The 22,181-nt window shown below is 38.2% G+C and overlaps 4 protein-coding genes and 1 long non-coding RNA gene across 7 annotated transcripts in view; 4 read left to right on the forward strand and 1 right to left on the reverse strand.

The window, feature by feature from the left end:
- Nucleotides 1-35: 35 nt before the first annotated feature.
- Nucleotides 36-6,274, forward strand: LOC108261581 (antigen-presenting glycoprotein CD1d). Of its 2 annotated transcripts, none has more exons than XM_053684610.1 (4): nt 36-750; nt 3,499-3,771; nt 5,488-5,592; nt 5,773-6,274. In XM_053684610.1, the coding sequence occupies exons 1-4, from the start codon at nt 687-689 to the stop codon at nt 5,808-5,810; spliced, it is 480 nt and encodes a 159-aa protein (XP_053540585.1). In that variant the 5' UTR covers nt 36-686; the 3' UTR covers nt 5,811-6,274. The 2 variants fall into 2 exon arrangements, with proteins under 2 accessions (XP_053540585.1, XP_053540586.1); XM_053684611.1 differs by having other exon boundaries at nt 5,788-6,274.
- Nucleotides 6,275-8,631: 2,357 nt separating this feature from the next.
- Nucleotides 8,632-14,966, forward strand: LOC128634267 (class I histocompatibility antigen, F10 alpha chain). The gene is made up of 6 exons (XM_053684612.1): nt 8,632-8,802; nt 11,583-11,731; nt 12,318-12,605; nt 12,929-13,201; nt 13,964-14,068; nt 14,328-14,966. Exons 2-6 carry the CDS (start codon nt 11,587-11,589, stop codon nt 14,339-14,341), a joined length of 825 nt encoding a protein of 274 aa, XP_053540587.1. The 5' UTR covers nt 8,632-8,802; nt 11,583-11,586; the 3' UTR covers nt 14,342-14,966.
- A 511-nt stretch (nt 14,967-15,477) lies between these two features.
- Nucleotides 15,478-15,785, reverse strand: LOC108262326 (uncharacterized). The gene is made up of 2 exons (XR_001811850.2): nt 15,657-15,785; nt 15,478-15,618 (listed from the first exon to the last, which is right to left on the reverse strand). It is a non-coding gene; the product is annotated as an uncharacterized LOC108262326 (long non-coding RNA).
- Nucleotides 15,786-16,980: 1,195 nt separating this feature from the next.
- On the forward strand, nt 16,981-19,081 carry LOC128634268 (H-2 class I histocompatibility antigen, alpha chain-like). The gene is made up of 3 exons (XM_053684613.1): nt 16,981-17,262; nt 18,026-18,130; nt 18,444-19,081. The coding sequence occupies exons 1-3, from the start codon at nt 17,121-17,123 to the stop codon at nt 18,455-18,457; spliced, it is 261 nt and encodes an 86-aa protein (XP_053540588.1). The 5' UTR covers nt 16,981-17,120; the 3' UTR covers nt 18,458-19,081.
- A 920-nt stretch (nt 19,082-20,001) lies between these two features.
- LOC128628798 (zinc-alpha-2-glycoprotein) overlaps nt 20,002-22,181 on the forward strand; it is a 39,159-nt gene continuing 36,979 nt past the window's right edge. For both annotated transcript variants that reach the window (XM_053684622.1, XM_053684621.1), the window contains exon 1: nt 20,002-20,147. In XM_053684622.1, coding sequence (XP_053540597.1) covers nt 20,066-20,147 — 82 coding nt within the window. In that variant the 5' untranslated portion in view covers nt 20,002-20,065. The remainder of the gene's footprint in view (nt 20,148-22,181) is intronic.

Here is a 22,181-nt window from a genome sequence, read left to right on the forward strand (position 1 = left end):
ACTCACATTAATGCAGTTATGATTGCCATGCAGTATGTAAAACCTCGTTCTTACATTTATTTAAATAGATATTCTGACACACGGGCTCTCAAACGTTTTGCAGCCAGGGACCGCTTTAACTATCAAATTAATTACACAGAACTGCTTAGTAGCCTACAGATTTACTTTATGAACATATCCCAACTATTTAAATATTAAAGTACAATAATATTCTGGTTTTTTTGTTTTTTTGGGGGGGTTGGAGCAATAGAACTTTTTATTCCTGAACTTTCCACTTACAGAACATATTTTTAAATGACGATTGCCATGAGATTTCAGTTGTCATTATTTATAAGCCTGTTTGTTTTTGAGTGATTGAGGTTTGAATTAAGCCCAATCCATTTAAGTGACCAGTCAAACAGACTAACTATCAGAACTAAATAGTACATATAATACATTTTGATAATGGAGGGTTGTAATGGTTGTAATTCAAAACACGAGTAACAGCAACAACCAGTGCAAGAGAAAACTTCATGTGTACGCACCATTTCCTCTGAACACTACAAGAGAAAACCGCATGGGTGTGCACCTCTGATACTGTCACGTTTCTATAAGTGTATCATCAGAGGAGGAAGTGCACATGCAGAAAACCAAACGCTCCTGAAGATAAACTTTCTCTACTTAAACTATGAAGAAATCGCCTGAACATGAACAAAGCAACGATTATTTATACTTTCGTCTTTTTCTTACATCTCCAGCAGTCGCGTTGTGGTCAGTGCTGGTTTTGTGGAGACTTTATTTATTTATTTATCTTACTTATTATTAAATTGATTGGGCATTTCTGCATTAAGAGACAGGCAGTGCAATAATACACACGCAGGGATGTGCCATGCAATGGCATGGGTCACTGTTTATTATTTTCTTTCAGTAACCTATGTACTTTAGACTGTCCTCATGTTCTTTTCTTTCCCTTTGTTTACTATATTAAATACTTTTAGGTGTGAACGCTGAAAACAAAAGGCGTATGGTTGTTGTTGTTGTTGTTGTTATAAATCTAACCATGAATACATTTTAAAATGTGTAGATGGTTCATTTCACGGAGGAGGTCTGACACTATTCATATTTTACTTCATCTTAAGGCTGAAGTAAGAGGGACATTTTAAACAGGTAGACATTCAAACCCTCTCAGATCAGTTTACAGGGATCTGTTCTATTCCCACAATACAGATCCATTCATTTTACTGTAGACAATTAAAGTAATTGCTCTTCAAAGTCATACGATCTTTCAATATAATTTTGTGCCAGGAGGGACTTTTTAGTCCATTATCAGATGAACATTTCAAACTGGTAGACAATCAAACCCACTCAGATCAGTCCACAGTGCGTTACTCGAGGTTCATAATGAAGATGAATGCATTTTACTGTAGAATTTTGGAGAAATATGACATTATTCCACTTTAGAGGTCTATATAGGTCTATAGAGACATCAACTCTAATAAGTAGAAAAAAATGAATGGCCAATTCTTGTAAGGAAACGTCCATACTATATGCACACTTCTCATTACAACTGAGCAGTTAAGGTTTAAGGGCCTTGCTCACGGGCCCAGCAGTGGCAGCTCGGTGGTGCTGGAAACTCATGACCTTCCAATCCAGCGTCCTAACCACTCACTCACTGAGCTACCACTCAAGATAACATATCTTTGTTTATACGTCCGAATACATACATTTTTGTTCATATTTACATGTACAAATGCACATTTTATATATATATATATATATATATATATATATATATATATATATATATATATATATATATATGTGTGTGTGTGTGTGTATATGTATATGTATATGTAGACTACATGCTGTATGTACAGTGAGGGAAAAAAGTATTTGATCCCCTGCTGATTTTGTACGTTTGCCCACTGACAAAGAAATGATCAGTCTATAATTTTAATGGTAGATTTATTTGAACAGTGAGAGACAGAATAACAACAAAAAAATCCAGAAAAACGCACGTCAAAAATGTTATAAATTGATTTGCATTTTAATGAGGGAAATAAGTATTTGACCCCTCTGCAAAACATGACTTAGTACTTGGTTAAAAAACCCTTGTTGGCAATCACAGAGGTCAGACGTTTCTTGTAATTGGCCACCAGGTTTGCACACATCTCAGGAGGGATTTTGTCCCACTCCTCTTTGCAGATCTTCTCCAAATCACTAAGGTTTCGAGGCTGACGTTTGGCAACTCGAACCTTCAGTTCCCTCTACAGATTTTCTATGGGATTAAGGTCTGGAGACTGCCTAGGTCACTCCAGGACCTTAATGTGCTTCTTCTTGAGCCACTCCTTTGTTGCCTTGGCCGTGTGTTTTGGGTCATTGTCATGCTGGAATATCCATCCACGACCCATTTTCAATGCCCTGTCTGAGGGAAGGAGGTTCTCACCCAAGATTTGACGGTACATGGCCCCGTCCATCGTCCCTTTGATGCGGTGAAGTTGTCCTGTCCCCTTAGCAGAAAAACACCCCCAAAGCATAATGTTTCCACCTCCATGTTTGACGGTGGGGATGGTGTTCTTGGGGTCATAGGCAGCATTCCTCCTCCTCCAAACATGGCGAGTTGAGTTGATGCCAAAGAGCTCCATTTTGGTCTCATTTGACCTCAACACTTTCACCCAGTTGTCCTCTGAATCATTCAGATGTTCACTGGCAAACTTCAGACGGGCATGTATATGTGCTTTCTTGAGCAGCGGACCTTGCGCGCGCTGCAGGATTTCAGTCCTTCACGGCGTAGTGTGTTACCAGTTGTTTTCTTGGTGACTATGGTCCCAGCTGCCTTGAGATCATTGACAAGATCCTCCCGTGTAGTTCTGGGCTGATTCCTCACTGTTCTCATGATCATTGCAACTCCACGAGGTGAGATCTTGCATGGAGCCCCAGGCCGAGGGAGATTGACAGTTCTTTTGTGCTTCTTCCATTTGCGAATAATCGCACCAACTGTTGTCCCCTTCTCACCAAGCTGCTTGGCAATGGTCTTGTAGCCCATTCCAGACTTGTGTAGGTCTACAGTCTTGTCCCTGACATCCTTGGAGAGCTCTTTGGTCTTGGCCATGGTGGAGAGTTTGGAATCTGACTGATTGATTGCTTCTGTGGACAGGTGTCTTTTATACAGGTAACAAACTGATATTAGGAGCACTCCCTTTAAGAGTGTGCTCCTAATCTCAGCTCGTTACCTGTATAAAAGACACCTGGGAGCCAGAAATCTTTATGATTGAGAGGGGGTCAAATACTTTTTTCTCTCATTAAAATGCAAATTAATTTATAAAATTTTTGACATGCGTTTTTCTGGATTTTTTTGTTGTTATTCTGTCTCTCACTGTTCAAATACAACTACCATTAAAATTATAGACTGATCATTTCTTTGTTAGTGGGCAAACGTACAAAATCAGCAGGGGATCAAATACTTATTTCCCTCACTGTATGAAGTCTAAGTGGTTTTGTTTTACTGTTTTTGTTTAGCTCCACAGGTCAGGCTTTTCGAGAGGCAGAGCGCTGGTTCCACGCTCCTCACATGTCAAGTGACTGGGTTTTACCCCAGAGCAGTGCAGGTGAAGTGGATTGGGGAAGATTTACAGCTGGTGGAGGACGAGATGAATGATGTGCTGCCTAATGGTGATGGCACGTTTCAGACTGGAAGCAGTGTGATCAGACCTGAGGAGAACACAGGAGATCAGCGCTACAGCTGTGTAGTGCATCACAGCAGCCTAGAGGGAAATATTACAGTCACCTGGGGTATGAAGTTACACATTTTCACATTAATTAGGTCTTAAATAACAATATTTCCACAATTCATTTGCTCTTTAGGAATATTATCACATGTTTATTCCAATGGATGGGATCCAGCACTGCTCCTCTGGGCCATACCCCTCCCAGTCTACTAGATATCCGAGGCTACGTCTGGAGTTCAGGATGTCACGGACGCGGTAGGCTGGGCGGCCCTCGATCTCTAGCGTTTCCGCTGGGGAGTCTTCCGGCACCGCCGTGGTCAAGGGGCCCGGTATCACTGCTTTGAGGAGAGAGACATGGAAAGACGGGGCGATGCGGCTTTGCTAGGTCCAGGCGGTACATGTCTTTGTTAATTTGCTTCAAGACTCGGAAGGGGCCGATATATTTAGGTTGGAGTCTAAAGTCACCGGGAGGGGTGACTTTAGATCTCTGTGGAAAGCCACACCCTGTCACCGGCTTGATAATTGGGGTGATCCCTCCGGCGCCGGTCTGCCTTTCATTTGGCGGTGCGGAAGGCCTGCACTAGCTGTTGGTAGGCGCGTTCCCAGACCTGTTCACTCCGGCGGAACCATTCATCTACCGCTGGTGAGTCAGTGGGGGAGGCGTTCCAGGGGAACAATGGCGACTGGTAGCCCAAGACACACTGAAATGGGGTGAGCTTGGTGGTGGAATGCCGTAGCGAGTTCTGTGCATATTCCGCCCACAGTAGGAAGTGGCCCCAGTCCCCTGGATTGGTGGTGCAGAAGGTTCGGAGGAACCGTATGACCTCTTGTTTGGCCCATTCTGCCTGTGCATTGTCCTGGGTGTGGTACCGGAAGTGAGATTAACGGTGACCCCCATCTTCTCCATGAAACTGGCCCAGATGCGAGACGTGAACTGTGGACCCCTGTCACTCACAATCTCTTCTGAGATGCCGAAGTATCTAAACACATGTTGGAAACGTAGTTCGGCTGTGGTAAAGGCAGATGGGATGGCCAGTAGTGGAATTAGGCGATGGATTTCGAAAACTGATAAACAATCACCAGTATCACGGTATTACCTTTCGACTCCTGCAAGTCCGTTATGAAATCTAGGGCCAGGTGGGACCAGCGTGGACGAACAGTCTAGAGTGCATGGGTCAGACGAAAGACGAAGTACGGAAGGGAATCAGGGTCAGACGAAAGACGAAGTACGGAAGGGAATCAAGGTCAGGCGATCGGGCAAACGGGCAGTACTAGGCTTAGGCAGAATCGTAGTCAACAAACAATGCAAATATCAGAACCAGTTTAGCGGATACGGAAATTAATGCTCGGTACACAACAGAGACGAGGATGCTGAGTGTTTACTTCACGAGACGCTGAAGTTAACGAGGCCTTTTATAACTTATGATGCAGCACAGGTGTTCGTACTCAATACTCCGGCGAACTCAAGCGCGGGCATGGCTGGGAAGTGTAGTCCTCGTCCGCCATGTTTGTAGGCGGCACTGTATGCTGAGAACTGCAGCCTCGAGTTCGCCATGGCGTAACAATACGTTGATATGATATTATTTCTCTTTTCCCAGAGATATGATGTTAGATGTTGTCCAGTTTGTTTATTATGTTATATTCATTTAATAATATGTTCAGGTAAATTGTACAGATGCTATATTTGTGTGTGTTTTTTTCCCCCTGGAAGAACTGTTGTACAGTAGAGATTTTTTTGCTCTGTCTTAGACTGACCACATTTACATTTTCTTACTTGTAGGTAAAGAAGAGAAACCCTTCAGACTTTATGTTTGGATTCCACTGGGCTGCGTTTTCATCGTCACTGTAGTCGGGCTTGTAATACGAGGCTTCTGTTATAATAAAGGTGAGCAATGTACCTTAATGATCAGCCGATACATATGATCAGTGTGGAAGTTTAAAAATCATTGCTTCTCTTTTGTTTCCTTTTTCAGAAGACACTGAAACTGAATATACAAGTTATAATGTTACTTGCAATCTTCCACAATGAATTACTGTACATGTTAAAACCTTATTCAGGTCTTAGCTTTTGTTGTTGCAGGTCAATTCATTCTCCTCTCCTGAGAAGATCGAGCTGTCTATCCTCAACCTCAAACTCCTACAGTCCTCAGGTCTAGCTGTTTCTTCTCGGATATTTGCACACGTCTCGTCTTCACTCAAGTCAAGTCAATATTTACGTATTGTGTTTAAGTTCTGTCATGGGTTTTAGTTTGTTTCTGTGTCTAGCGTGTTCGTTTGCGTTCTTTCACCCATGAACTCCTTGTGTTTCATTTGTTAAACACTGACTACTGTGTGTTTTTATTGTTTTTGTTTTGTGTGTGAAATTTAAACACCTGTTTATCAGGTAGGTTTTATTTAACTTCATGTTTGTGTTATTATTTATTTTCTTAGGCATGATTTTACGCTGAAGTATTAGAAGTCCAAGCACACAGTGCTACTGGGGAGGACTAGTTTTTGTTAAGATGTTGTAGGGGTCCAGGCTCCTACTGTAATGTTCGTTCCCGTAAATAAAGGCTGATTAGTTACGAGTAGCCTGTTTTTTACTCAGTAAAGCTAAAGTAAACTTTCTTTTCTTCTTAAACGTGCTGTGTTCACTTAGATGTACTTTTATTTTACTGTTTTTTATGAAGGTTGTAAAATTATAAAATAATTGATTTTAAAAAATGACAGTTAAATCCTTTTATTAAAATGCAATCATTGTTTTTTTTTGTTGAAAACTTAAATAGCTTAGTGCTATAGCGTTTTTTGGTGTTTTGTTACAGTATTAATTAATAAATTGAAAACTTTATTTAAAAATGTAAATTACTGTAAAATTATTGCAATGTTCCCCATTTTACAAGTTCTCTTTGTAAACAGGAAGAGAAACATGACGTGCAGCAGCAGTAGTAATTTTGCACGCCACCTTGCATGTGTTCTCACTAGTAAATGGAAGAAAAAAAACAGAATGAGGAACAGAGTTTTTTTTCTTGTTTTTTTTTTTTTTTTTTTTTAATCCAAGTAGCAGTATGAGCTGCTTTAAAAAAACAACGGTTTATGAACAGGCCGATTACTTACAAAAACAATAACTTCTGTAAATAAGTTAACTTATTTAATACACGGGAGTACATACGAGATTTTCTCTTCTACTGTTGCCCCTCCTGCTCTTCTTCATTTTGAATTGAGGCGGTTTGACAACTAAAGTTATTGTGTTGCCCACCTAATGGACAAGTGTCGATACTTTTACTTTTCAAATGAATCAAATAAATAAACAAACCTTTCCCTACACTCACACTGCCTTTATCGCCACCTAGTGGTTGTAGAAAGATAAAGCAAAACTAAATGTTAATTTTGTTTTATAATTTTGTTCTATATCTACTTGTATAGAACAACATGCATAAATACTGTCATTTTATGCATGTTATATTAAGGATATTCACTTCAATCTATACATTTGATGTAATCCATTAACACTTACAATTTGAGCAATTTTAGCCCTCATCCAGAGTGACATACAGAATTGTTTTATGGTCTCCAGTGAAAACATAACTTCATGCTGGTACATACTGTACACCAACTAGCAAAAACATTAAAACCACCTGTATAAAATTGCGTAGGTCCCCCTTGTGAAAAAAAAACCCTTCCTTGGACCACTTTTGGAAGGTATTAACCACTGCATACCGGGAACACTCTACAAGACCTGCCGTTATTTGGAGATGCTCTGACCGTCACAATTGTCAAAGTCGCTCAAATCCTTAAACTTCCACATTTTTCTTGCTTCCAACACACAAACTTTGAGAACTGACTGTTCACTCGCTGCCTAATAAATCCCATCTCTTCACATGTACCCCTGTAATGAAATAATCAATGTTATTCACTTCACCTGTATGTGGTTTTAGCGTTATGGTTGATGGGTGTGTACTGTAGGTCAGGATATAATAATAATAATAATAATAATAATAATAATAATAATAATAATAATAATAATAATAATAATAATACCACTATCAAGCTTAAACCTTGTTAGAGAGGAGTTAGTACAGTAACTGTTTTTAAACTTAATACACACATTTAGAATACTGTTGTTAATAGATGTTAAGTGATCTTTTCTGTTTTTACCTGCTTTCCATACCTGTCACGATATGGAGGCGCAGACAGAAGCAAATGCAGGTATGGCAGTCTAATAAAACGAGTCCAAAGGATAAGGCCAATAATCAAGGTCAATAATCAAGAACAAGCAGAGGTATGAGATATGAATATGAGATGGCTTTTCCCTTTATACTTTAGCAACACTGTACATACACGGTACATTATATATATATATATATATATATATATATATATATATATATATATATATATATATATATATATATATATATCACACACACACTTTTTAACTTGTTTTAACTACGACGGCCATCTTTGTGGCACACAACAAATTTTGTTAAAAAATTTAAAACTAAATAAAAACTAAATAAAGCCTTACCTCACACACAGACACGTGTCCCCTAGATAAATGTTGACGATCATCTAACAGAGATGTAGAGTAAGAAGTTGTAGTGAGTGTAAGACATGTGTCTGACTCTTCTCTACGTGACTGAAACTGGACAAGGGTCCGACTCACATTAATGCAGTTATGATTGCCATGCAGTATGTAAAACCTCGTTCTTACATTTATTTAAATAGATATTCTCACACATGGGCTCTCAAACCTAACAGCAACAACCACTATAAGAGAAAACTGCATGTGTGTGCACAATTTCCTCTGCACTGAGAAATACCTTTAAGTTGTGGTTTTAAAAACACAAATAATACAGAAAGCCTTTATGCTTCGTGTTTTTCATGACGCTCTCGTCATTAATATTCAGTTTAGCTCACGTGATTTTACATACCCTAAATACGTCATCAGAACGCGGAAGTGCGCAGGTCATTGCCTTTTGGTTTCTTTTGAGAGAAACTCTCCTGAAGATGAACCTTCTCTAGGCTACTTAAACTATGAGACATTGCATAAATATAAACAAAGCAACGATTATTCATACTTTAGTCTTGTTCTTACATCTCCAGCAGTCGCGTTGTGGTAAGTGCTGCTTTTGTGGAGACTTTTTTTTTATTATTATTATAGCTTTCTATTTTGGAAAGATGTGGCACCTAAGGGTGTGTTGCACCAATAAGGATTTAATTTAAACACAGTTTAGAGCTAGTCTAGGATTTCTTGATCTGGGCTTTATTTTAAATCGAGTTGTGCTGCACCACTTAATTTTAAACACAGATGAACAAATCAGGGATTAGAACTCTAACCTGTGATTAAAACCTCCATCTCCGATTCATGTTCTCCACCTTTGACCACACTGCGACAGCGCATGCGCGTTTCATAAACATGGCAATATCTGAATTCTGCAGTGTAACTAAACAGCAACAATTGTAACTCTTTCTTTCTTGAGTGACTGCAAAGGGCTCGTGAACTTTATAATGTGAATGAAACAAAAACAACTGCCGTTATTAACCGCTCATTCACATAACAGAGACACTGAGAAAATGGCGCAGTGTGTTAGAAGCTCAAATTTTACAAGCCATGAGACATTTATTAAATCAATTAATGGAGCAATATGGAACAAAAATCGAAGACAAAAGGACAGATAACACGACAATTAAATAGAAAGAAGATGCCTGGGTCCAGCTCTCCGCTGATTTCAGTGCTTCTGTGGGGATTGAAGACAAGTGAGATGTTAATAATGTGAAAGTCTGCTGGAAAATCCTCAAATCGAAAGTGAGAAAAGATCAGCACAGGAGAGGAGGGACACATTTCTGACCAGTGGTGTTGTGAAACAGCTCTCCATTGACTCCACCTGGGTTTGAATGGGAATGCGAGTACGGTCACATGCTCCTATAACTCCTGGAAAACCAGCTCTTCTATCAAATCCAGCAGATGTTTCTCCTGTTGGGGAAAATCTTATAAATGGATTTTTCAAGGCTGCAATTGCCCCGATACTCTTCCAACAATTCTGCTCACAGTTGATTTATGTACTCCAAAGAGGTCTCCATCCACCATTAGGAAACAACCAGTAGTGCAAAAGTGCAAGGCTGTTAAAAGCTGGGGCACGGGTGGTATGGCTGCATTCGGTCACTGTCATGTCTAACTGCAGGTTCAGTTTTTTTTATGTAACCTAATCAGTTTCCGTGCTAAATCGGTACTTGTTCAGCACCATCCTAAAACTCAACAGGGTTGAGACAGTCGCTTATTTTACTGCGAGGATCTCTTTCATTTTCTCCAATCCACCAAATAAGTGCTGCCATTTTGACAATTTAAACCTCCTCAATAGCAAGATTAAATTTAATCCCTAACTGAAATTTAAATCTGTGTTTAAAGTGATTGAGCAACAAGATTGTAGTTAATCCAGGTTTATTGTGAGATTAAATCCAGGATTAAAATGATGGTTTAAATGTAAGTCTGTTTATTTTTAAACAAGGTTTAAAGTTTGGTGCAACAGAATTATTAGATAAAACTTGATTTAATCTAGATTTATGATTAATCCTTATTGGTGCATCTCACCCATACAGTTGAAATCAAAATTATTCAACCCCCATTGTAAATCAGGTTTACTGTCAAACAGACTTTCAGCAGCTTGCGATGAATAAATCAAACAAAAGCAATTGAAATAGTTCAACACGACGAAGGCTTCGAGTGGTTTCCCCAAATTCAACTGAAATGCTAATAATGACTTCTCCAGTCTCAAAACTATTCAACCCCCTGAACAGAATCCCTCACAACACCACAAATATGCAGAACTGGTGTTATCTGAAGCACGCTTGAATCAACTAATCAAGGGCTTCTTTAGTTGCACCAGGTGTGCTTGAGCTGAAACACGTGAAATACCTGAACTGGCTCGTTTAAATCTCCATTTTAAAAAATTACTCCTTGCACAATTATACTGGAAGATCAGGTGATTTTGAAGACTTTAAAAATAAAATACTTTAAAAGTCAACAGTAAAATTGATTGATAAATGGCACACTTATATAGCGCTTTTATCCAAAGCACTTTACACTGTGTCTCATTCACCCATTCACACACACACCAATGGTAGCAGAGCTGCCATGTAAGGCGCTAACTTGCCATTGGGAGCAACTTGGGGTTCAGTGTCTTGCACAAGGACACTTCGGAATGTGGAGTCACGAGGGCCAGGAATCAAACCGCCAACCCTACGATTAGTGGACAACCCGCTCTACCACCTGAGCCACAGCCCCCCAATTGATCTTCAGTGTGAGCATAGAGTCTGTCTGTCTGGGTTTGATTGTCTGCCTATTTGAAATGTCCATTGTATAATGGATTAAAAGTGCCTCCTGGCGCAATTATATTGACAGATCCAATGAGTCTGAATAGCATTTACTTTAATTTTCGCTTCAGTCATTTGCCATTGCAAACGTGATTGATTCTGTCGTTACAGCATGTAACTATCCAAAAGCTTGTTCGAATCATGAGAAAAGCACACTTTACCTAGCAAAGTGTTAGACACCATTAGACAGCTTAACTGTTTTTATCAGTGTGTTGGTTAAACTAGCTTCTTACACAATGTGATCTCTGTAGGCAGACACCTATACCTACATTATTTTCTTAAAGTGTATATGTCAAAGTATGTAATAGGCTGAAAAACCTTTGTACAGAGTCCACATTTTCTTCCAGACTTTTGAATCCCAGTTGACCGTATCTGCAAACTCAGATGATCCATAACTGCTTTCTTTTTCTATTTTGCAGATGTTCAATCTTTCAGTTTATATTTACTTCGCTCTGAAGGCCTCAGTCTTCCCCGTTACACACAGAGTGTCACTGTGAATGATGTGACCCTATATTCCTTTGACAGCAACATGAAGTCGACAGGTCCATGTCCCGAATGGCTCAACACTACAGCTGGTCAGCAACTCTGGAAAGAGGCCAGTTTTTTATTTCACCGCAACATGGCAAATATGGATTTAGCACTCCAAACAGCTATATCACAGTTCAACCTCACAGGTATCTCACTTTTTTTTGTAATATAATGACAACTATAGGCTTTGTTCATCATCATTGCTTATTTGACAAAAAATAAGAACATTACAAGTTCAACACATAAAAATATATTCAACACACAATTTGCTTTTCCTTATAGAAAGTTTAATGAATTGCATTTTATCTTAAATTCCATGCACTGTCTAGTCCAGAAATATTCAGGGTTTGGAGGGAGGGTGAGGGGTGAGATGAAGTAATAGCAAAGATAAATATTTAAAAGCCTGTATCAGACCTGCCAACCTTTACGCATTTCAACACTGAATATGCCGGAACATTCTCACTTTATACTAACTGACACTCTGTGGAGGGGCCCGCCCCCTCCCTCCGTCTCACACTAGTAATACAGTTTCCTGTGCTCTTGATGCTTGAAAAGTGGGTCTCAATGGGAGGTTTTTAAAATGTCTGCTCTAGTCAGTTTCTCATTAGCAGTGTGTTCTGTAGGTGCCGTGTGGATGTCTTGAAAGAACTGACTATCGTGCAGCGTTTAAATACTTCTTCTGTATTGCAGGGGCACTAAACATGACCTGCTTTCTTCTGTATTGAATTACAGGTTCACATGCGGACATTAACGTTTACCAAGCCTACAGTCGCTGTGACCTCTATCCAGATGGCACCACCAAGTCATCGTTAACCCATGCCTTCAATGGGAAGGACTTCTTAAGTTTAGATATGGACAGTAAGACGTACATCGCTTCTGTTCCTCAAGCCCTCATATATAAAAGTATTAGGGACAAGGATATAATCTGGCTTGAAATCGTGGTGTCTTACTACAAAAAACGCTGTTTTGACCACCTTAGGATGTTTTTAGAGCATGCTCCTGGTGTCAGAAATAAGAAAGGTAAGATATGTGTCCGAGAAATTTAATACTTAAGTTGTGCATCAATATCGCCATCAATTGTGTCTCTCTCTCTCTCTCTCTCTCTCTCTCTCTCTCTCTCTCTCTCTCTCTCTATATATATATATATATATATATATATATATATATATATATATATATATATATATATATATATATATATATATAAAATGTGTGTATATATGTATATATGTATGTGTGTGTGTGTGTGTGTGTGTGTGTGTGTATATGTATATATATGTATATGTAGACTACATGCTGTATGTATGAAGTCTAAGTGGTTTTGTTTTATTGTTTGTGTTTAGTTCCAGAGGTCAGGCTTTTCGAGAGGCAGGGCGCTGGTTCCACGCTCCTCACGTGTCATGTGACTGGGTTTTACCCCAGAGCAGTGCAGGTGAAGTGGATTGGGGCAGATTTACAGCTGGTGGAGGACGAGATGAATCATGTGCTGCCTAATGGTGACGGCACGTTTCAGACCAGAAGCAGTGTGATCAGACCTGAGGAGAACACAGGAGATCAGCGCTACAGCTGTGTAGTGCATCACAGCAGCCTAGAGGGAAATATTACAGTCACCTGGGGTATGAAGTTACACATTTACACATCAATTATGTCTTAAATAACAATATTTCCATAATTAATTTGATCTTTAGGAATATTATCACATGTTTAAGCTCAGCGCTTAAGACATTGGACTTCTTACCAGAAGGTCATGAGTTCAAATCCCAGCACCACCAAGCTGCCACTGCTGGGCCCTTGAGCAAGGTCCTCTACCCTCATCTGCTCAGTTATATAAATGAGATATATGTAAGTCGCTCTGGATAAGGGCGTCTGAGAAATGCCATAAATGTAATATATAATCTAATGTCATTTATTACATGTTTATATAATGAATGTGATTTATGACTCATGGTGTGATATTACGTCTTTAATTTTATTATATGGCCTGAGGCATGATATTCAAGATGTATTCTAATATCCGATCTAGAGTAAAATCTATAATCTGGGATAATATGCTATATACAGTAAAGATTATTACACTGTAAATTACACCTGGACGTTATAAAGATATTGGTCTAATCCTGTCCTTCTGTGTGATATTTCTTATTTGTTATCTCATTACGTAGACAGTAAATACGTTCATCATATTATTTCTCTTTTCCCAGGGATATGATGTTAGATGTTGTCCAGTTTGTTTATTATATTATATTCATTTAATAATATGTTCAGGTAAATTGTACAGCTGCTATATTTGTGTGTTTTTTCCCTGGAAGAACTGTTGTACAGTAGACATTTTCTTTCTGTGTCTTAGACTGACCACATTTACATTTTCTTACTTGTAGGTAAAGAAGAGAAACCCTTCAGACTTTATGTTCGGATTACACTAGGCTGCGTTTTCATCGTCACTATAATTGGGCTTGTAATCAGATGCATCTTAAAAAGTAAAGGTGAGTAAACAAACCCTTGTGTTTGGCTAATACCAGTGACTGGTGTAGAATTGAGAAAGTCTCATTGTTATCTCTCATTTCTCAAGACTCTGCTCACAAGAAGCAAACATTAACTATATAACAATGACTTGTAATGCTGTGTGAATTCTGCTATTTTACCAATCACTTTGTCTTTTGGTTAAATCATTCATTCAATCAATAAATCAACTTGTTACAACTTAATTTAACCTATTTTTATTCTATTGTTATGTCCTTATAGATGCTGGGAGTTGAAGTTACCTCTCATGTGAAGATGTATTCAGTTTCTCAGTTTCAGTCATTCAGAACATTCTTGTTTGACATCATTACAGTTTAAACGTCCTTCTTCTACCTCCGATACCTCAGGCTCAGTCAGAGCACAGTGTTATCAGACCTGCATGTTCTCGCAGAATCAGTTGATTATATAGTTTTGATTCGTCACCTTTTTGACCTCAGAGTTCCTCACAGAACCGAGTACACAGTTATACGCAATGTTGCACGCCACATTTAAAAAATGATCAAAGCTGCTAATGCTGAACATGTAACTCACACTAACATCAGGCCTGGAGTTTGTGTTGCAGATGATGCACAATGTAAGTAGAACTACAAAAATCAATACTCCTTTTTATTTCTTATCATCACTCATACCCATTTCAATAAAGAGCTTTTGATTATAAACAACATCTGTGGTAATGTCATATTTAATCAATGATTCAAACTCTTTAGCTACATCCTCGTTCTGTCGTTCTCTTCATATGGATGATATTTTAAGGCCATTAAGAATGTATTGCGTTAACGTATTTGTATTTTCCACTTGTTCTCAATGTGTTTCTATTCTACACGTCTTCAATAAACTAAATAAAGCCTTATCTCACTCACAGACATGTGTCCCCTAGATAAATGTTGACGATCATCTAACAGAGATGTAGAGTAAGAAGTTGTAGTGAGTGTAAGACATGTGTCTGACTCTTCTCTACGTGACTGAAACTGGACAAGGGTCCGACTCACATTAATGCAGTTATGATTGCCATGCAGTATGTAAAACCTCGTTCTTACATTTATTTAAATAGATATTCTGACACACGGGCTCTCAAACGTTTTGCAGCCAGGGACCGCTTTAACTATCAAATTAATTACACAGAACTGCTTAGTAGCCTACAGATTTACTTTATGAACATATCCCAACTATTTAAATATTAAAGTACAATAATATTCTGTTGTTTTGTTTTTTTGGGGGGGGTTGGAGCAATAGAACTTTTTATTCCTGAACTTTCCACTTACAGAACATATTTTTAAATGACGATTGCCATGAGATTTAAGTTGTCATTATTTATAAGCCTGTTTGTTTTTGAGTGATTGAGGTTTGAATTAAGCCCATTCCATTTAAGTGACCAGTCAAACAGACTAACTATCAGAACTAAATAGTGCATATAATACATTTTGATAATGGAGGGTTGTAATGGTTGTAATTCAAAACACGAGTAACAGCAACAACCAGTGCAAGAGAAAACTTCATGTGTACGCACCATTTCCTCTGAACACTACAAGAGAAAACCGCATGGGTGTGCACCTCTGATACTGTCATGTTTCTATAAGTGTGTCATCAGAGGAGGAAGTGCACATGCAGAAAACCAAACGCTCCTGAAGATAAACTTTCTCTACTTAAATTATGAAGAAATCGCCTGAACATGAACAAAGCGACGATTATTTATACTTTCGTCTTTTTCTTACATCTCCAGCAGTCGCGTTGTGGTTAGTGCTGGTTTTGTGGAGACTTTATTTATTTATTTATCTTACTTATTATTAAATTGATTGGGCATTTCTGCATTAAGAGACAGGCGATGCAATAATACACACGCAGGGATGTGCCATGCAATGGCATGGGTCACTGTTTATTATTTTCTTTCAGTAACCTATGTACTTTAGACTGTCCTCGTGTTCTTTTCTTTCCCTTTGTTTACTATATTAAATACTTTTAGGTGTGAAAGCTGAAAACAAAAGGCGTATGGTTGTTGTTGTTGTTGTTGTTCTTATAAATCTAACCATGAATACATTTTAAAACGTGTAGATGGTTCATTTCACGGAGGAGGTCTGACACTATTCATATTTTACTTCATCTTAAGGCTGAAGTAAGAGGGACATTTTAAACAGGTAGACATTCAAACCCACTCAGATCAGTTTACAGGGATCTGTTCTATTCCCACAATACAGATCCATTCATTTTACTGTAGACAATTAAAGTAATTGCTCTTCAAAGTCATACGATCTTTCAATATAATTTTGTGCCAGGAGGGACTTTTTAGTCCATTATCAGATGAACATTTCAAACTGGTAGACAATCAAACCCACTCAGATCAGTCCACAGTGCGTTACTCGAGGTTCATAATGAAGATGAATGCATTTTACTGTAGAATTTTGGAGAAATATGACATTATTCCACTTTAGAGGTCTATATAGGTCTATAGAGACATCAACTCTAATAAGTAGAAAAAAAAATGAATGGCCAATTATTGTAAGGAAACGTCCATACTATATGCACACTTCTCATTACAACTGAGCAGTTAAGGTTTAAGGGCCTTGCTCACGGGCCCAGCAGTGGCAGCTCGGTGGTGCTGGAAACTCATGACCTTCCAATCCAGCGTCCTAACCACTCACTCACTGAGCTACCACTCAAGATAACATATCTTTGTTTATACGTCCGAATACATACATTTTTGTTCATATTTACATGTACAAATGCACATTTTATATATATATATATATATATATATATATATATATATATATATATATATATATATATATATATGTGTGTGTATATGTATATGTATATATATGTATATGTAGACTACATGCTGTATGTATGAAGTCTAAGTGTTTTTTTTTTTATTGTTTTTTTTTAGCTCCACAGGTCAGGCTTTTTGAGAGGCAGGGCGCTGGTTTCACGCTCCTCACATGTCATGTGACTGGGTTTTACCCCAGAGCAGTGCAGGTGAAGTGGATTGGGGCAGATTTACAGCTGCTGGAGGACGAGATGAATCATGTGCTGCCTAATGGTGACGGCACGTTTCAGACCAGAAGCAGTGTGATCAGACCTGAGGAGAACACAGGAGATCAGCGCTACAGCTGTGTAGTGCATCACAGCAGCCTAGAGGGGAATATTACAGTCACCTGGGGTATGAAGTTACACATTTACACATCAATTATGTCTTAAATAACAATATTTCCATAATTAATTTGATCTTTAGGAATATTATCACATGTTTAAGCTCAGCGCTTAAGACATTGGACTTCTTACCAGAAGGTCATGAGTTCAAATCCCAGCACCACCAAGCTGCCACTGCTGGGCCCTTGAGCAAGGTCCTCTACCCTCATCTGCTCAGTTATATAAATGAGCTATATGTAAGTCGCTCTGGATAAGGGCATCTGAGAAATGCCATAAATGTAATATATAATCTAATGTCATTTATTACATGTTTATATAATGAATGTGATTTATGACTCATGGTGTGATATTACGTCTTTAATTTTATTATATGGCCTGAGGCATGATATTCAAGATGTATTCTAATATCCGATCTAGAGTAAAATCTATAATCTGGGATAATGTGCTATATACAGTAAAGATTATTACACTGTAAATTACACCTGGACGTTATAAAGATATTGGTCTAATCCTGTCCTGGTGTGTGATATTTCTTATTTGTTATCTCATTACGTAGACAGTAAATACGTTCATCATATTATTTCTCTTTTCCCAGGGATATGATGTTAGATGTTGTCCAGTTTGTTTATTATATTATATTCATTTAATAATATGTTCAGGTAAATTGTACAGCTGCTATATTTGTGTGTTTTTTCCCCTGGAAGAACTGTTGTACAGTAGACATTTTCTTTCTGTGTCTTAGACTGACCACATTTACATTTTCTTACTTGTAGGTAAAGAAGAGACACGCTTCACGCTTTATGTTTGGATTACACTAGGCTGCATTTTCATCGTCACTGTAGTCGGGCTTGTAATCCGATGCATCTTAAAAAGTAAAGGTGAGTAAACAAACCCTTGTGTTTGGCTAATACCAGTGACTGGTGTAGAATTGAGAAAGTCTCATTGTTGTCTCTCATTTCTCAAGACTCTGCTCACAAGAAGCAAACATTAACTATATAACAATGACTTGTAATGCTGTGTGAATTCTGCTATTTTACCAATCACTTTGTCTTTTGGTTAAATCATTCATTCAATCAATAAATCAACTTGTTACAGCTTAATTTATCCTATTTTTAAACAGTGGCTAATTTAAAAAAAAAATTAACATTATGAATTTAATCGTTAACTGTTTTCCCTGTTATGTCCTTATAGATGCTGGGATTTGAAGTTACCTCTCATGTGAAGATGTATTCAGTTTCTCAGTTTCAGTCATTCAGAACATTCTTGTTTGACATCATTACAGTTTAAACGTCCTTCTTCTACCTCCGATACCTCAGGCTCAGTCAGAGCACAGTGTTATCAGACCTGCATGTTCTCGCAGAATCAGTTGATTATATAGTTTTGATTCGTCACCTTTTTGACCTCAGAGTTCCTCACAGAACCGAGTACACAGTTATACGCAATGTTGCACGCCACATTTAAAAATGATCAAAGCTGCTAATGCTGAACATGTAACTCACACTAACATCAGGTCTGGAGTTTGTGATGCAGATGATGCACAATGTAAGTAGAACTACAAAAATCAGTACTCCGTTTTATTTCTTATCATCACTCATACCCATTTCAATAAAAAGCTTTTGATTATAAACAACATCTGTGGTAATGTCATATTTAATCAATGATTCAAACTCTTTAGCTACATCCTCGTTCTGTCGTTCTCTTCATATGGATGATATTTTAGGGCCATTAAGAATGTATTGCGTTAACGTATTTGTATTTTCCACTTGTTCTCAATGTGTTTCTATTCTACACGTCTTCAATAAACTAAATAAAGCCTTATCTCACTCACAGACATGTGTCCCCTAGATAAATGTTGACAATCATCTAACAGAGATGTAGAGTAAGAAGTTGTAGTGAGTGTAAGACATGTGTCTGACTCTTCTCTACGTGACTGAAACTGGACAAGGGTCCGACTCACATTAATGCAGTTATGATTGCCATGCAGTATGTAAAACCTCGTTCTTACATTTATTTAAATAGATATTCTGACACACGGGCTCTCAAACGTTTTGCAGCCAGGGACCGCTTTAACTATCAAATTAATTACACAGAACTGCTTAGTAGCCTACAGATTTACTTTATGAACATATCCCAACTATTTAAATATTAAAGTACAATAATATTCTGGTTTTTTGTTGTTGTTTGTTTGTTTTTTTTGTTTGTTTTTGTTGTTTTGGTTTTTTGTTTTTTTTGGGGGGGGGTGGAGCAATAGAACTTTTTATTCCTGAACTTTCCACTTACAGAAGATATTTTCAAAATGACAATTGCCATGAGATTTCAGTTGTCATTATTTATAAGCCTGTTTGTTTTTGTGTGATTGAGGTTTGAATTAAGCCCATTCCATTTAAGTGACCAGTCAAACAGACTATCAGAACTAAATAGTGCATATAATACATTTAGATAATGGAGGGTTGTAATGGAGTGCATTGAGAGAAATTCATACCATTAATAACTCTTTCAAAACACGAGTAACAGCAGCAACCAGTCCAAGAGAAAACTGCATGTGTGTGCACCATTTCCTCTGCACTCAATATAAGAGAAATAATTTGAAGTTGTGGTTTAAAAAAACACACAAATAATATAGAAAGCCTTTATGCGTCGTATTTTTCCATGAAGTTCTCGTCGTTAATATTCAATTTAGCTCAGGTGATAGTGCAGCAGATACAGGCGTGTTTATTTACCGTAAATACGTCATCAAAACGCGGAAGTGCGCAGGTTATTTTCTTTTGAGAGAAACCCTCCTGCAGATCAACTTTCTCTAGGCTACTTAAACTATGAGACATCGCCCAAACATGAACAAAGCAACGATTATTCATACTTTAGTCTTGTTCTTACATCTCCAGCAGTCGCGTTGTGGTAAGTGCTGCTTTTGTGGAGACTTTTTTTTTATTATTATTATAGCTTTCTATTTTGGAAAGATGTGGCACCTAAGGGTGTGTTGCACCAATAAGGATTTAATTTAAACACAGTTTAGAGCTAGTCTAGGATTTCTTGAGCTGGACTTTATTTTAAATCGAGTTGTGCTGCACCACTTCACTTTAAACACAGATTAATAAATCGGGGATTAGAACTACGATTCATGTGTCCACACTGCGACAGCGCATGCGCGTTTCATAAACATGGCAATATCTGAATTCTCCAGTGTAACTAAACAGCAACAATTGTAACTCTTTCTTTCTTGAGTGACTACAAAGGGCTCGTGAACCTTACACTTTGAATGAAACAAAAACAACTGCCGTTATTAACCGCTCAATCATACAACAGATCCTGAGAAAATGGCGCAGTGTGTTAGAAGCTCAAATTTTACAAGCCATGAGACATTTATTAAATCAATTAATGGAGCAATATGGAACAAAAATCGAAGACAAAAGGACAGATAACACGACAATTAAATAGAAAGAAGATTCCTGGGTCCAGCTCTCCGCTGATTTCAGTGCTTCTGTGGGGATTAAAGACAAGTGAGATGTTAATAACGTGAAAGGAGAGGAGGGACACATTTCTCACCAGTGGTGTTGCGAAACAGCTTTCCATTGGACTGGAATAAAGTTGGCTTGATGTTCGATATTCGCGGATGTGAGGAAATTAAGGGACCGTCTCTAAAGTGACATACGACATTGTTATACACGTTTCTAACTTCGATAGCATTTGAAGGGAATGACTTACAGTCTTATAACCAACTGTACAGTGTTCATCTAGCTGTCCGGTAAAACGCCCACCTCTTAGATTTTTTTTAGATATGTAATATATATATATATATATTGCCCCGATACTCTTCCAACAATTCTGCTCACAGTTGATTTATGTACTCCAAAGAGGTCCCCATCCACCATTAGGAAACAACCAGTAGTGCAAAAGTGCAAGGCTCTTAAAAGCTGGGGCACGGGTGGTATGGCTGCATTCGGTCACTGCCAGGTCTAACTGCAGGTTCTGTGTTTTATTTTACCTAATCAGTTTCCGTGCTGAATTGGTACCTGTTCAGCACCATCCTAAAACTCAACAGGGTGGAGACAGTCGCTTATTTTTCTGCGAGGATCTCTTTCATTTTTAAACAAGGTTTAAAGTTTGGTGCAACAGAATTATTAGATAAAACTTGATTTAATCTAGATTTATGATTAATCCTTATTGGTGCATCTCACCCATACAGTTGAAATCAAAATTATTCAACTCCCATTGTAAATCAGGTTTACTGTCAAACAGACTTTCAGCTTTTTGTGAACAAATCAGACAAAAGCCACTGAAATCGTTCAACACGACGAAGGCTTCGAGTGGTTTCCCCAAATTCAACTGAAAATGCTAATAATGACTTCTCCAGTCTCAAAACTATTCAACCCCCTGAACAGAATCCCTCACAACAGCACAAATATGCAGAACTGGTGTTGTCTGAAGCACGCCTGAATCAACTAATCAAGGGCTTCTTTAGTTGCACCAGGTGTGCTTGAGCTGGAACACATGAAATACCTGAACTGGCTAGTTTAAATCTCCATTTTAAAAAAATTACTCCTTGCACAATTATACTGGAAGATCAGGTGATTTTGAAGACGTTAAAAATAAAATACTTTAAAAGTCAACAGTAAAATTAATTGATAAATGGCACACTTGTATAGCGCTTTTATCCAAAGCACTTTACACTGTGTCTCATTCACCCATTCACACACACACCATTGGTAGCAGAGCTGCCATATAAGGCACTAACTTGCCATCGGGAGCAACTTGGCGTTCAGTGTCTTGCACAAGGACACTTCGGCATGTGGAGTCACGTGGGCCAGGAATTGAACCGCCAACCTTACGATTAGTGGACAACCTGCTCTACCACCTGAGCCACAGCTGCCCAATTGATCTTCAGTGTGAGCATAGAGTCTGTCTGTCTGGGTTTGATTGTCTACCTATTTG

Source organism: Ictalurus punctatus, chromosome 12 (assembly GCF_001660625.3).
Source record: "Ictalurus punctatus breed USDA103 chromosome 12, Coco_2.0, whole genome shotgun sequence".
Lineage (NCBI taxonomy): Eukaryota > Metazoa > Chordata > Actinopteri > Siluriformes > Ictaluridae > Ictalurus > Ictalurus punctatus.

What these genes read in the sequence shown, in the direction of transcription:
- LOC108261581 (XM_053684610.1), top strand. Translation starts at nt 687, where the DNA reads ATGAACAAAGCAACGATTATTTATACTTTCGTCTTTTTCTTACATCTC. An exon ending in TCTCCAGCAGTCGCGTTGTG is followed by an intron (nt 751 to 3,498) that starts GTCAGTGCTGGT and finishes GTTTTTGTTTAG; the next exon opens with CTCCACAGGTCAGGCTTTTC. An exon ending in AGGCTTCTGTTATAATAAAG is followed by an intron (nt 5,593 to 5,772) that starts GTGAGCAATGTA and finishes TTCAGGTCTTAG; the next exon opens with CTTTTGTTGTTGCAGGTCAA.
- LOC128634267 (XM_053684612.1), top strand. Translation starts at nt 11,587, where the DNA reads ATGAAGTCGACAGGTCCATGTCCCGAATGGCTCAACACTACAGCTGGT. An exon ending in ATCACAGTTCAACCTCACAG is followed by an intron (nt 11,732 to 12,317) that starts GTATCTCACTTT and finishes ATTGAATTACAG; the next exon opens with GTTCACATGCGGACATTAAC. An exon ending in AAATATTACAGTCACCTGGG is followed by an intron (nt 13,202 to 13,963) that starts GTATGAAGTTAC and finishes TCTTACTTGTAG; the next exon opens with GTAAAGAAGAGAAACCCTTC.
- LOC128634268 (XM_053684613.1), top strand. Translation starts at nt 17,121, where the DNA reads ATGAATCATGTGCTGCCTAATGGTGACGGCACGTTTCAGACCAGAAGC. An exon ending in GAATATTACAGTCACCTGGG is followed by an intron (nt 17,263 to 18,025) that starts GTATGAAGTTAC and finishes TCTTACTTGTAG; the next exon opens with GTAAAGAAGAGACACGCTTC.